General features: G+C 52.7%; 2 protein-coding genes across 5 annotated transcripts; both read right to left on the reverse strand.

Moving 5' to 3' along the window:
• Positions 1 to 356: 356 nt before the first annotated feature.
• Positions 357 to 2,157, reverse strand: Hsd17b1 (hydroxysteroid 17-beta dehydrogenase 1). Its single transcript, XM_075990691.1, has 6 exons — positions 2,061 to 2,157; positions 1,806 to 1,973; positions 1,477 to 1,656; positions 1,295 to 1,388; positions 783 to 957; positions 357 to 678 (listed from the first exon to the last, which is right to left on the reverse strand). Exons 1-6 carry the CDS (start codon positions 2,155 to 2,157, stop codon positions 358 to 360), a joined length of 1,035 nt encoding a protein of 344 aa, XP_075846806.1. The 3' UTR covers position 357.
• A 701-nt stretch (positions 2,158 to 2,858) lies between these two features.
• Positions 2,859 to 13,115, reverse strand: Naglu (N-acetyl-alpha-glucosaminidase). 4 transcript variants are annotated; one of them, XM_075990686.1, is made up of 6 exons: positions 12,704 to 13,115; positions 11,749 to 11,896; positions 9,677 to 9,823; positions 9,420 to 9,505; positions 7,088 to 7,344; positions 2,859 to 4,471 (listed from the first exon to the last, which is right to left on the reverse strand). In XM_075990686.1, the coding sequence occupies exons 1-6, from the start codon at positions 13,078 to 13,080 to the stop codon at positions 3,267 to 3,269; spliced, it is 2,220 nt and encodes a 739-aa protein (XP_075846801.1). In that variant the 5' UTR covers positions 13,081 to 13,115; the 3' UTR covers positions 2,859 to 3,266. The 4 variants fall into 4 exon arrangements, with proteins under 4 accessions (XP_075846801.1, XP_075846803.1, XP_075846805.1 ...); XM_075990688.1 differs by lacking the exon at positions 11,749 to 11,896 and having other exon boundaries at positions 12,704 to 12,818; XM_075990690.1 differs by lacking the exons at positions 9,420 to 9,505; positions 11,749 to 11,896 and having other exon boundaries at positions 12,704 to 12,824.
• Positions 13,116 to 14,157: the final 1,042 nt, after the last annotated feature.

Consider the following 14,157-nt stretch of genomic DNA (forward strand, 5'->3'; position numbering starts at 1 on the left):
GAAGACCTGGAGTCCATGGTGGGGGAGAGAACAAAGTCCCCTGACCTCTGCACTCTGTGCCATGGTTGATTGTGTCCCCATCCACATCATGAACAACAATAATAAATTTATTGGAAGAAAAAAAAAACCTTAACCTAGAACCTCGGACTATACATATTAGCCCTCAATCTTGACCCATGAGAAAGTTTGCACTATTTAAAATGATTCTGAGAAGGGCATGGTTGCACAGGCCTTTGATTCCAACCCTCAGGAGGCAGAGGCAAGTGGATCTCTATGAGTTAGAGGCCAGTCAGGGCTACATAGTGAGACCCCATCAAAGAGAAAACAAATTCTAAAATAAGAAAAGGAGACTCTGGTTTAGTTCTTTTGCTGGTAGCATGGTTTGTTCTGACCCGGCTTATCCAATGCAGGCCAGCACAATTCAGATGCCACCTGAGGGGTCGCGCACCCAGAGAGGCAAATGAGGGCGCTGGAGGCCGCGTCCAGGTCCCCCGGGACTCTGGCCCCTGTCTCGGAGCCTTCCTGCGCCTGGAGGTCAGCGAAGGCCTCGCGGTGCATGGCAGTGACGTAGCTGTTGCCGCTGGGATCCTCTGTGCGCAACCGAGTCAGGGGCAGGAAGCGGTGGGTGGAGAAGTAACGCAGGGCTGGCCGCGGGGCTCGCAGCGCGGTCAGAAAGAGCTGCGGCGGGAAGAGCAGCACCGGTCTGTGGGGGAACCACTGGGGGGTGCACAGCCACGCCCCACCCGAAGACTGTGCCCGGAGGAGTTCCCGTTTGCACCCACCTCTGTCACCTCCTCTGGGTCCTGTGCCTCGCTCAGAGCTTGCTCATAGCTACGCTGGTAATGCGTGAAGAGGTGGCGGGTCTGGGCATCTGCACGCTCCAGAGCCCCGCCGGGACCACCCTCTAGCTTCTCAAAGAAGGCTGTGTGCACTGGCCCGCACTCGATGAGGCTCACGCTGCAGGGGCAACAGCAGTGACTGGTTATTGGCTGTGACCACAAGCCTAACCTTAGCTCCACAAAGGGAGGGCACTGAGAGGGACTGTGCCCAGGTGACAGATGCTGGCATTACCAGAGCGCTCTGGAGTCTAGTCACCTACTCGCTCTGTTTTACTCATCCCAACATGCCTTAAAGCTAGGGAGGCTTGTGAAGTGAGATAACCCGTGCCAAGCTCCCTGCATAGCATCTAGCACACAATGTGAGCTGGAAAAGGAGGGCCAGAGGCATTGCCCAAGAGTGTCTTCAAGTTTGGGGTTCCCAAACTTCAGAAGATTGTGGAAGGCTGGTGACTCACTGGATTCCAAAGAGCGGCAGCAGGATCGCTAGACTCTCGCACAAACCCTCGAGCGCAAACTTGCTGGCGCAGTAAACTTCGTGGAACGGCAGCCCTAGGAGGGGAGTCAAGGTTGCAGAGGCCCTGGCGCTCCTCGCCTTGCTCAGTACCCCTTACTTACTCACTCTGTCCCTTTTGCTCACCCATCAAGCCTCCTACACTCGCAGTCACTAACACACGCCCGGAGTGGCGCCTCTTCATGTCCGGCAGAAAGGCCTGCAGCATCCGAACTGTCCCAACCACATTCACGTCCAGCACAGCACCCACCGCGTCCAGCTCATGCGCCTCCAGCGGCCCGAATAGGCCCCGGCCGGCATTACACACTGGAGGGAGAGAGAACAGACACCGCTTGCTCATGCATGGCTCTTTCCCACTCCCAGCTTGTCCTCCCATGTTCCCTGAACTCGGTACTTCCCGGTCTGGTTGAACACTGGGTAGTAAAGCCTATTACATGTATTTCGGGTAGGCTCACCCAGCACGTCCACACGACCCTCGGTCACACGAGCCTGGGCAGCGGCCACAGATTTTGCATCCCTGACATCCAATTCCAGCGTCTCCAGGGAGCCAGGAGGGCATCCTCGAGCCCGGGCTGCCTCCAACAGTGGTCCCTGAGTCTTCAGGTCCCTCAGTGTGGCATATACTAAAATTTGGGAGGGGATAAATGACTCATCACCCTGCTTACCTGTGGGGGCTCTTCCCTGGCCTCCATGCCTGTCCCCTCATATACCTTTGAAGCTCTGGGACTGGTCAGAAGCTAAACGAACAGCCAAGTGCAGGCCGATTCCAGAGGAGCAGCCGGTAATCAGCACTACTGTGCGGTCCATGGCCAAGGGCACTGATGCTGGGAACAGGAAGGGTCCTAGTGGCAGGCTGGGGCTGGGTTTCTGCTTGACTCTTTCCAGTGCCAGTGCCCCCGCCCCTTGTTGTGTCTGCCAGCAATCTCAAGGCTGAGCCAGGTCCCTGGCAGGCTCTCCCCACCCTGCTGTGGGACAAAGCGGAGGAAAGGTGGTTGTGTCACCAAGCTGGCTCAGTTGGTCAGGGTAAAGAAGAGGTTCTCTAAGTACCAACTGGGCGCTCGGGTGCAAACTGAGCAGTGCCAGGGAGAGCTGGCCACAGGGACAAAACTTCTGCCCAAGGAACTTCTTGTTTTTGAGACAAGGGTCTTGCCAGGTAGACCAGGCTGGCCTCAAACTTACATCCACCTGCCTTTTTTTTTTTTTTTTGAGACAGGCTATCTTGTACCCAAGGCCACCTTCAAATTCATAATATAGCTGAGGTTGCCCTTGAACTTCTGACCCCTCCTGCCTCTGCCTTTTCAGGGTTGTTATTTCAGGTGTGTACCATCTCTCAAGATTACCAGCTTGCTGCTGTACAGCTTCTAAGGGGACCAGTGTTAAAACGGGGACGCTGAAGTAAGGCCTGGGAAGAAATGCCCCCACACCAGGCTCCACATGGACACCCACGCCCTTCCAGACATACCAGGATGAAGGCGTATCCGACCGGTATGCTAAATAACCAGACCAGCTCAAAACAACAGATATAATTTAATAATTGAAAACGGGGAAACTCACGCGACCTGAGTAAAAGTTCCGATGTCCAAACTGGTCAGGCGAACGCACACGCAGAGAGCGAACGCACGTGCATCTCCAGGTTTATCTACCTGGCTCCAGGCGGCCACACCCTAGCCAGACGTGATCGGCTGAGCTTCCCCACCACCAGCAGTGTACGGCACCTCGGTTAATAGAGCCAGGCTGGTTCAGCGGTTTATTGTTAGCAGAAAACAGTACTTTAGCCCCCAGATGTAGGGTGACTGCCGAGAGTAGCTCATTTCCCTCCCAGCCATGGCTGACCCTGCTCCTTCTCCCAGGCTCAGGGATCACACTGTACTTTTTCGGTTTGAAGACCTGATCCAGCAGATCCCTGGATCTGCCTGTCACAAAGAGCCTGCCTGGGGGTGATATCTGAGGAAGATCTTCTTGGCTAGGTCCACGGTGTCCCCTTGGGGCTGACTGGGGTATCTCTTCCTATTGATAACGAAGGCCTGCTCCAGTGGGAAGACATTCTTCTCAAACTCGTGCTGTTGGAAGGGGACTCCTCTGGCTAGGCTCTGAGCCAGAGTTTCCACGAAGAGACCCCAGCGCGGCTGGTAGTAGTCAGCCACCAGTCCTGCCAGCTGCTTATTGGCGTAGTCTAGAATGTTACCCTCAGGCCCCCACAGGGTCAGCTGGTAGCGGCTGTTTTGGTCATAAAACTGGGCCTCGGCTTCACTCACAGCCACTGCCCGGGCCTGATCCAACCAGCTGCCCAGCAGGAAGCGGCTGTCACTGGCCAGCAGCTCATCCAGGGCAGGCAGGAGCTTATAGGCCAGAAGGCCTCCAGCCCTGAGCAGGAGATCAAGCTCCCCCTTCAGGTAGGCGGTCCTGGCCTCCTCATAGCACAGACTGACCAGCTCTTGCACTGCTTGCCTGGTGACATCCAGCAGGTCATAGCGGAAGGCTGGACTGGCGGTCAGGTTGGGAGCCGCAGCCAGCAGCAGTCGCCAAGCCTCAAATACATCTGATCGGTTGTACCAGACGGTGGTATTCATCCGTAGGGATGGCCGCTTGACCAGCGGGCTCCGATTGTGCCCACTGCAGGTTTGCCCAGAGCAGTTGTAGACACTCCTAAGAAGGAGTCTCCAGGCTGCCCCCACATCCGGTTGGGAGATCCCATATCGGCGACTGGCAAAGCCGCTCACCCAGGCCACCAAATCTGGCACAGGGTCCTTGCGCCAGCCCAGTTCGGCCATGAGAGCATAGACTACTTCATTCTGGCCAATGCCCTCAGGGACTATGCCAGTGCCAACCATGGTGGAGTTGGGGAAGAGGCGGGCTGCCCTGGGGCCTTGGTTCACAGCCTCCAGGGTTCCAAACAGGCCATGGTTGCCCCCAAAGTTGTGGAGCATGCACCAGATGAAGGGCTGGCCGTGGAAGGAGGCGGTGTGGAGGTAAACTGGCTGGCTCTCGGCAAACAGGTCCAGAACCAGGAGACGACCGCGGGGCACAGCCTCCAGCACAGCCTTGACCTGAGCAGGGCCCCAGAACTGGGGCTGATGCTGGAAAAGCCAACCTTGGAGCAGCCACATAGCATCGGGGTCCACTGCGGGGGGCAGGGAGGGCAAAGAAAGAGATGAGGAGGCTGATGTGGACCCTATTCTGCCCAGGAGGAAAGAAGACGATTGTTACAGGGTACTCATCACCCATGTCTGATCCACCTGCTGTTCTGCCACCCCCGGACCCCTCCCCCAACCTGCCTCCTCCTGTACAGTACTTAGCCAGCTTCTTGGACATCAGAGCTACCCAGAAAGTTTAAGACACGGATGCTTGGGCCCCAAATTCTGGACCTGCTCAATCAGGAAACCCAGCGGTTGAGCCTGAGAATCCTCATATCTGAAAGTATTTGGGTTAAGATAGTGTTGGAGTATGTTTCTCCAGGGTTCATAAGTAAAAGATTAAAGTTTTATGCCTAACCTCCACTGTGAGATAAAAAGGTGGAGACTCAGGTCTGCGAGACGGCCCTGCTAGGGAAGGTTCTTAGTGTTAAACCTGACACCCAGAGTTCCATCCACAAGCCCACAAGACAGAAGGAAAGAACAGACTCCTACGAGCTGTCCTGTGACTTCCGCATGCCCCTTATTTTTTTAAAAAATATTTATTTATGCTGGGCGATGGTGGCGCACGCCTTTAATCCCAGCACTCGGGAGGCAGAGGTAGGCGGATCTCTGTGAGTTCGAGACCAGCCTGGTCTACAGAGCTAGTTCCAGGACAGGCTCCAAAGCCACAGAGAAACCCTGTCTTGAAAAACCAAAAAAAAAAAAAAAAAAAAGAAAGAAAGAAAGAAAAAAATATTTATTTATTATGTATACAATATGTCTGTCTGTATCCCTGCAGGCCAGAAGAGGGCATTATAGATGGTTGTGAGCCACCATGTGGTTGCTGGGAATTGAACTCAGGACCTTTGGAAGAGCAGGCAAAGCTCTTAACCTCTGAGCCATCTCTCCAGCCCCCCCCCCCATTTTTTCCTTAGTTGAAAAGCTACAGCCAATGCCGTGGTGGTGCACACTTTTAATCCCAGCACTTGGGAGGCAGAGGCAGGTCGATCTCTGTGAGTTCAAGGCAGGCCTGGTCTACACAAGGCCAGCCTGATCTACAAAGCAAGTTCCCCAGGGCAGTCAGGGCTATTATACAGAGAAACCCTGTCTCGAAACCATTCCCCTCCCCCCCAGAAAAAAAAAAGAAAAAATGAGGCTTGGGCCTCTGGCTCCAGATCATGCCTGGAGAAGCATAAGCCAATGTGTGCCTTTCGGGATGACCCATCATGATGACAAACAGCTCTCCCTCACTTGTGCCCCTCCTCTTCTGTAAGTGGTAGATAGAAGTCTTGGCCTCATATCTGTCGGACAGGATGGATGTAGAACCTCTGGCCTTTACAACTGATCCCAACAATGAGGTGGAGACAAATAAATTATTGTTGCTGTTGCTTGGTTTTGAGACAGGGTCTTTCCACCTCAGCCCGGTTGTCCTGGAACTCACTGTGTAGTTCTGGTTGGCCTCAACTCAGGGATCCACCTGCCTTTGCTTCCCGAATACTAAAATTAAAAGTGTGCGCCACCATGACCAGCTCCAAATAAAAGCTCTGTTATTGCTGTTGTTCGTGTATCTGGTGTGTATGTGTGCACACACGTGGGGAGGCCGCAGAACAACTTTGTGGCGCTGCTTCTCTCCTTCCATCTTTGTGTGGGTTTCATGCATCAACTTCAGGTTGTTAGGTCTGAAGGCCTTTACTCATTCAAAGCATCTCGCTGCTGCTACCACCCCCTTCTGAAGTAGCCCAGGCTGGCCTTGAACTCCCAACCCTCCCGCCTCTGCCTCCCAAACACTACGGTTTCAGGCCTGTGCCACCATGCCTGGCTTAAAATATTTTTATTTAGCCGGGCGATGGTGGCGCACGCCTTTAATCCCAGCACTCGGGAGGCAGAGGCAGGCGGATATCTGTGAGTTCGAGACCAGCCTGGTCTACAAGAGTGAGTTCCAGGACAGGCTCCAAAGCCACAGAGAAACCCTGTCTCGAAAAACCAAAAAAAAAAAAAAAAAAAAAAATTTTATTTTTATTCACTTATTTGTTTGTTTGCTCATTCAAGACAGGGTTTCTCTGTGTAGCCCTGGCTGTCCTAGAACTTGCTCTGTAGAACAGGCTGGCTTGGAACTCAGAGATCCACCAGCTTCTTCTGCCTTTCCAAGTGCTGGGATTGAAGGCATGCACCACCACTACCCAGTTTAAAAATCTCGTTCATAAGCCGGGCGGTGGTGGCACACGCCTTTTTAATCCCAGCACTTGGGAGGCAGAGGCAGGCTGATCTCTGTGAGTTCGAGACCAGCCTGGTCTACAAGAGCTAGTTCCAGGACAGGCTTCAAAACCACAGAGAAACCCTGTCTCGAAAAACCAAAAAAAAAAAAAAAATATCGCGTTCAATGGCTTTTTTTTTTTTTTTAACAAAGCTAGGCACCCTGCTCTACTAGATGAAGCAACAAACCCCGGGAGGGAAAGAATCCCTTGCCAATATCAGCCAGACCTCAGCACCCAGAGTGGGTAAGTAGCATGGCATATGTGCACAAAAGGCTGTTGAGCTAGAAAGTGTGGTATCCCCAGGGTACAGGTCCTCCTCCCACCCACCCCCTCTCCCTGAGGTCCCAGGGGGCTTCCAATCCACCATACCTGCAATCATGGCCTCATAGACAGCTGCAGTGGCTGCGGTGAGGTAGGAAGGCTCTGGAGAGGGTGGCTGCATCTCGTTGAAGGTGTCAGCCCCGTAGATGTGATCTGTGCCAAACTCTTTGGTCAGCTCCCGCAGGAAGAGGCTCCCGATGAGGGGGAATACGGGGTCCCCTGGAGCCAGAAGGAAGGAGCACGAGTAGGAGCAATTGAAGTGTCCCCAGCTGCCTAACTGGGTGACGTTGACCTGTGGGAACACCCTGTGGGGGGAAAAGAGGCTCAGGGTTGGCAGAGGCTGACGCAGTGTTTGGCTTGGTCTTATACCCCTCATCAGCCTCACATCTGTGGCTTTCTGGAATGCGTCTGAGTTTCTCACAACGCCATGTCTTTCCATACACTACATCCCTTGCCTGGTACACTTCCTCCACCTCTAAGGCTTATCCGCCCAGTTCTTCCTCACTATCCCCAAGAGTAGCCTGTCTAAACAGGCTCTGCTATCTTCTCCATAGCCAATCATTTCTCCATAGGGACAGAGCCATGGGTGCCTTTGTCACTGCAACCCCAGGACCCAGCACGGGACTGGGTCTGACATCTGTAGACACCTGGGAAGATGTTCACTGAATGAGAAGAAGGAGGTTCCCACTGCTTGGTGAGCAAGAGGAAGGGGTAGCCCATACTCGGTGACTGTGAGGGGAGCCAGGTGCTCCCAGGCATGATGGGGGCACCAGGAGGTGTTGGCAAGGCTTTACGAAGGAGGAGACTCATCCAGACCTCGAAGGTCTGTCCAACCACAGAAGAGAAGACAGGGTACAAAACACGGGCAGAGACCAACACAGCCCCTGGGTCACTGGCAAGACCAGCAGCTTACTGACATTCTGTGCTCGTATATACGTACCCAAGGTTTGCAGGAACTACCTGTTAGTAATTTTTCACTCCTTTTCTTTAAATATTCTTCTATTAAATAATAATAATAACAACACACACACACACTAAATTAAACTTAGGGACTGAAATGATATCTCAGTAGTTAAGAACACTGGCTGTGCCAGGCGGTGGTGGCAGATGCCTTTAATCCCAGTGCTGTAGGACAATGGTTTTACCCTGGAAAGATTTGTTTCTTGTACTAGTTTAATAAAATATTGATTGGCTAGTAGCCAGGCAGGAAGTAGAGGCGGGGCAACGAAAACAGGAGAATTCTGGGAAGAGAAAAGTCAGTCTGAAGTCATGATCCAGAGACAGAGGAAGCAAGACGTGACTGTCTTGCCAAAAAAGATACCAAACCATGTGGTTAACACAGACAAGTATTATGGGTTAATATAAGTTATAAGAGTTAATAAGAAGCCTGAGCTACTAGGCCAATCAGTTTATAATTAATGAGGACCTCTGTGTGTTTTCTATGGGACTGAACGACTGAAGGGCCGGGTAGGACAGAAATCCCTGTCAACACACCAGCACTCGGGAGGCAGAGGCAGGCGGATCTCTGTGAGTCCGAGGCCAGCCTGGTCTACAGAGCTAGTTCCAGGACAAGCTCCAAAGCTACACAGAGAAACCGTCTCAAAAGACAAAAAAACAAAAACAAAACCCAAAAAAACAAAAACCAAAACAAAACACTGGCTGCTCTTCCAGAGGACCGGGTTTGATTCCCAGCACTTACATGGAAGTTCACAGCCATCTGTCACTCCAGCCTTAGGGGATCTGATGCCCTCTCCTGTTCTCCACCAGTAGCAGGCATGAATGTGATACGCACACACACACAGACACAAACACAGGCAAAACACCCATACACATAAAATAAACTAAACCCTTTTAAACTTGGTGAGCTTTCTAAGTTTGATGCTAATAATTTGGGAATACTTTAAGATTCACTGACTTTTATGTGCATGAGTGTTTATCTGCATTTATGCAGGTGTATGCAGTGCCTGAAGTCATCAGATCCTCTGGAACAGGAGAGACAGATGGCTGTGAACTACCACGTGAGTGCTGGGAACTGAACCATGGTCCTCGGCAAGAGCGGTGGGCCCTGACCCCCGTGGGTATAAATTTACATATAGAAAGACTGGGTTTCTCTATGTAGTTCAGGCTGGCCTGGAACTGGTGGTGTCCCCACCTCAGTCTCCTGAATACAAAGATCAGAAGAGTGTGTCCCATCCTACCCAGCAATGGACCCATTTTACAAGCAAGAAAACTTAGTCACGGAGACGTCAAATCATCTGTTCAGGCAATGGCCGATGGCAGAACCAGGAGTCAAGAGACTCCAATGTCCAGAGCTTCTGTGATTACATAATGCTTTTCAGGGCAAACCTTTTCCCTTTGAGTTGAATAAGGAGGGCCTCACCTGGTAATGGCCTTGGGGACGTGTCCTGCGAAGGCAGGCAGTACTGGGATCATGCCAAAGGAGCGCATCCGGTCCAGGATCCGATGCTGAGAGGGACAGAGGTCAATGTGCCAGGACCTCTGCTGGGAGAGGCCCTTGCTTATTCAAGGAGGGAAGTTCCCTGTGGACCAGTTAAGAGCCTGAGGGCTAAGCATCGCCATCCCTGGGTCTGAGACCACCCAACACCCATTCTGCCTTTTTCCTTCTCCACTCCTTACCTGCAGGTAGACTTGCTTGAGATGCCAGGAGCGGGGCAGGGGGCCACCCCAGGTGTGCAGATTTCCCATGCGTTCCCAGGCCAGGAAGGCCGGACCGGTGAAGTATTCATCGATCTCTGACTGGGTCAGGCCCAAGGCCAGGTATACCTGCAGAAGGAAGAACCCCCACACCTGTAAACACGTGACTCTCCGTTCATCGCTGCTGCTATAATACGAACTGGAGTCCAGCCTGCAGGGAGCTCCAGTCCAGAAGAAACGGACCTGCTGGGTAGGAGAATCCACAAAAATAACACCTTTGTGGGACGGGTAAAGATACAGGACCTAAAGGGGCTTTGTGACCCATGGAGAGTCTCTCTGCCAGTTTTTTGTTTTGTTTTGTTTTGTTTGTGAACTTTACTTAAGCTAGGGTTATCTGGGAAGAAGAAACCTCCACTGAGAAAATATCCCCATCAGATTGGCCTGTAGGCAATCCTGTGCAGGATTTCCTTTTCTGTTTGTTTGTTTTTGAGACAGGGTTTCTCTGTGGCATTGGAGCCTGTCCTGGAACTCACTGTGTAGACCAGGCTGGCCTCGAACTCACAGAGATCTGCCTCTCTCTCCCTCTCTTTCTCTCTCTCTCCCTCCTTCCCTCCCTCCTGAGTGCTGGAATTAAAGGTGTGCACCACCACTGTCCAGCAGGGCATTTTCTTGACTGATGATTGATATGGAAAGACCCAGTCTGTTGTGTGCAGTGCCATTCACAGGCAGGTGATTCTGGGTGTATAAGAAAGCAAATTGGGCCAGGCGGTGGTGGCGCACACCTTTAATCCCAGCACTTGGGAGACAGAGGCAGGTGGATATCTGTGAGTTCGAGGCCAGCCTGGTCTACAAGAGCTAGTTCCAGGACAGTCAGAACTGTTATACAGAGAAACCCTGTCTAAAAAAAAAAAAAAGGAAAGAAAGAAAGAAAAAAGAAAGCAAACTGGGGGCTGGAGAAATGGCTTGGCGGTTAAGAGCACTGGCTGTTCTTCCAGAAGTCCAGAGTTCAATTCCCAGCAATCACATGGTGGCTCACAACCATCTGTAGTGAGAACTGGTGCCCTCTTCTGGTGTACTTGAAGACAGGTCACTCATATACATAAAATAAATAGATAAATATTAAAAAAGAAAATGTTGTGCTGTGGTCTGGCAGTATGGAGACACCCAGGCAACTTGCCTCACAGTTTCTTTTTTTTTTGTTTTTGTTTTTGTTTTTTTTTTCTTTCGAGACAGGGTTTCTCTGTAGCTTTAGAGCCTGTCCTGGAACTAGCTCTTGTAGACCAGGCTGGCCTCAAACTCACAGAGATCCTCCTGCCTCTGCCTCCCGAGTGCTGGGATTAAATGCATGTGCCACCATCACCTGGTGCCTCACAGTCTTGAACATAGGGAAGATCTTCCTTTTAAAAAAAAAGAAGAAGAAGAAAGCAAACTGAGAAAATAATATAAGCAGCGTTCCTCCATGGCCTCTGCCTCCCTGGTTCTTGCCTTCTACCTGGCTTGAGTTCTACCTTGGTTTCCCTCAGCGATGAACTATGGCTGGATGTGTAAACCAAATGAGCTCCTTCCTTCCCTAGTTGATTTTGGCTATGGTGTTTTAGTATAGCAACAGAAAGCAATAAGAGGGTCTTTGAGTAAGGTTGGCCAAAGGGAAGGGAATTAGCCAAGACTAATGAAGTAGAGGAGCCTTGCCCCTCCCTCACCAGACTCTTGGAACTCACTACCTAGCTGAAGATGACCTTGAACCTCCCCCCCCCTTTTCCTCCTGTTTTTTTGGAGACAGTTTCTCTGTGTAGCCCTGGCTGGTCCATCTGCCTCTGCCTCCCACCAAAGGAGTGCTCCACCACCACCCAGATCTTGAATTTCTCATCCTCCCACTTCTACCTGAGCGCTGGGATTACAGGCATGTACCACCATTTCCAGTTGTTTCAATGGATTGCTGGAGTCTCACCTACAGTAAGAACCCAGTTTGTCCCACCCAGGGAAGCCTCAGTCCCCCAGGGCCAGAGGGTGTGTAAGTCGGGCAGGAGAGCGTGAGGGGCCAGGTTGGCACAAACCCGCTGCCAGATGGCCTCCTGGCCACTCCAAGCCAGAGCCAGGTTGATGCCATTCAGCGCCATCCAGTCAATCTCTTGCTCCCAACGGGCCCAGTCCCACCACACGAAGGAGTAGCTGTGCGTGCACACATTCTGGTAATAGCGGTACCTGCAGGTAGGGGGCACATTATTGGGGACATATGGGATGCCCCACTCACCCATCACCCTGGAGCACCTCAGAGGCAGCCTGGCTCTGGAATACTACCCCCAACACACATACACACACAGGACAATGGGCACGGGTTTCCAAGAGGCCCCTCTACTGCTCATTCCAGATCCACCCAGGTAAAAGCCAACACCTAGTGCTGGACCTTCTCTCGGGGCTCCGTAAGCTTTAGCGATTGTGGATACATTAACTTCATTTTCATTGAAAATGCCCAGACCCTCTACTGTGCATCGTGGGAAGGGGGTGTCCTAGGATGTCAGTGCCTTAAGGCAAAATTGGTCTCTGTCCCGAAGTGGATTCCCAGTTCCTTCAGTTTTATGGGGTAGATGGTTGCGCGAACACATCATGCCCACACAATGTGCCAAGGGCTAGAATAAGGGCCCGGGGCTTCTGGAACGGTCACTCCACAGCATCGTCAGAGAGGCCAAAGGAGGGGCATGGAATGCATGGATCACGAGAACGTTTTTTGAAATTCTACCATCGCACGCTGACTTTCAATCAACAGCGTGGCGGGCGTCATTATTTGCAGCAGGGGCTCTGAGAAGCTAAGGGGCTTTGCTTAAGAACGGACATCTATTAGAGAGGAGCTAAGATTTGAAGGCACCGTGGTAGGACCCCACTTTCTTCTCCGTCTTCTAGGAGTCTGTAACTGCGGCTATCCCCACCCTAGCGTGGTGGGCCTCTACAACGGTGGGTGCCCCGAGGCTACAGGCCTCTGCCCCAGCCAGTTGGGACCTACAGCGTCGATACCTGTTGGGCGTGGCCTCGGTCAGCTCGTCGTGCACAGCGGGCAGCGGCCGGGGCAGGTGCAGTTGAGAGCCGGACCAGGCCACCTGGCAGCCGCAGAAGTCGCGCAGGTAGCGGTGCAGCCCCGCGGCGGCCGCCACTCCCGTGGAGCCGCGCACACGCACCGGCGCCCCGCCGCCGCCGCTCAGGCTGTAGGTGTCCAGACCCGACTCAGCCGCCAGCGCGCGATCTACGGACACTAAGAAATCGGCTGCTGGCCCGGGTCCCAGCAACCGGGCCACCAGCTCCCGTACGGCCTCTGCCTCCCGAACCTCGTCACCCACTGAGTCCCCGGCCAGGAGTAGGAACCCCAGAGCCACGGCCAGCACCGCAGCTTCCATGATGCCAACTTTGCGGCAGACCGCTCACAACCTATACGTAGTTCAGGGCCAGGGGCGGGGCTTCCCGCATCCAATCCGCTGCAGACCTCGGGCCACGTGGCCTGAAGGTTGGGCTCCAGCTACCCGCCTGGAGACTTGGTTTCCGGACCTAGACCCTAAGGTGTCTGCTGACCGCGCTCGTGGCTAGAGGGCGCGTGACCCCATTAACATCCGCGGCCACACGGGACGCTGCACAGGCCCCAGCCCTTTCGGGTGCAGCCCGCTTCCTTTTGCAAGTCGCTTTCATCCAGCCAGACACCCTTTTAAGTGATGAGAACTGAAGCCAGCCAAGTGCTCCACCACTAAGCCCTATCTCCAACCCCCTCCTCTAGTAACTATGTATTTTATTCGTATCAGACGCTGCCACTGCTACTGTTGGACGGGTAGAGGACGGCCCCAGCTGTTATTGTGGCCAGAGACCTGGAAACAAATAAGGATTTCCCTTGGTGAAGAGAGAGATAGGTCAGTGGGTAAGGCCCTTGCACCTGAGGACCCGCGTTCGAATCCTCAGGTCCCAGTAGTGGCCCAGTAGTGGGAGTCTGCCGTCCCAGTGTTGGGTGAGTTGAGAGATGGAAACAGTTGGCCCGGTGTACAAAGTTACAAAAAGGAAGAGACCCTGTCTCAAGGTAGAAGGTAACACTCGAGACTTGTCCATTGACACACAAACACAGCACTTGCTTCAAAAGGACCGAGATAGTTTGTTCTGGAGCCAAATATGAGTGACCATGGTCTGGGAACAGTTTTAGGACACCCCAATTCCATGTTCCAATGTGGAAATGATTTGGTGAAGTTTTTACAGTAGCAGAGCAAAGAAAGTCATAAATCAAGACACTTTTCTTAGAGTTTATTATATGTGCATTGGTGTGACAGTGTCAGATCCCCTGGCACTGGAGTTACAGACAGTTGTGAGCTGCTGGGAATTGAACCTGGGTCCTCCGGAAGAGCAGTCAGTGCTCTTACTGCTGAGAGGTGGGGTAGAGTGAATCTGGGAAGTCTGTTTCAGGCTTCTGATGACATCCTGGGTTCTGGGATGATGGG

The sequence above is a fragment of the Microtus pennsylvanicus genome, chromosome 11, assembly GCF_037038515.1.
Source record: "Microtus pennsylvanicus isolate mMicPen1 chromosome 11, mMicPen1.hap1, whole genome shotgun sequence".
In the NCBI taxonomy this organism is placed as follows: Eukaryota; Metazoa; Chordata; class Mammalia; order Rodentia; family Cricetidae; genus Microtus; species Microtus pennsylvanicus.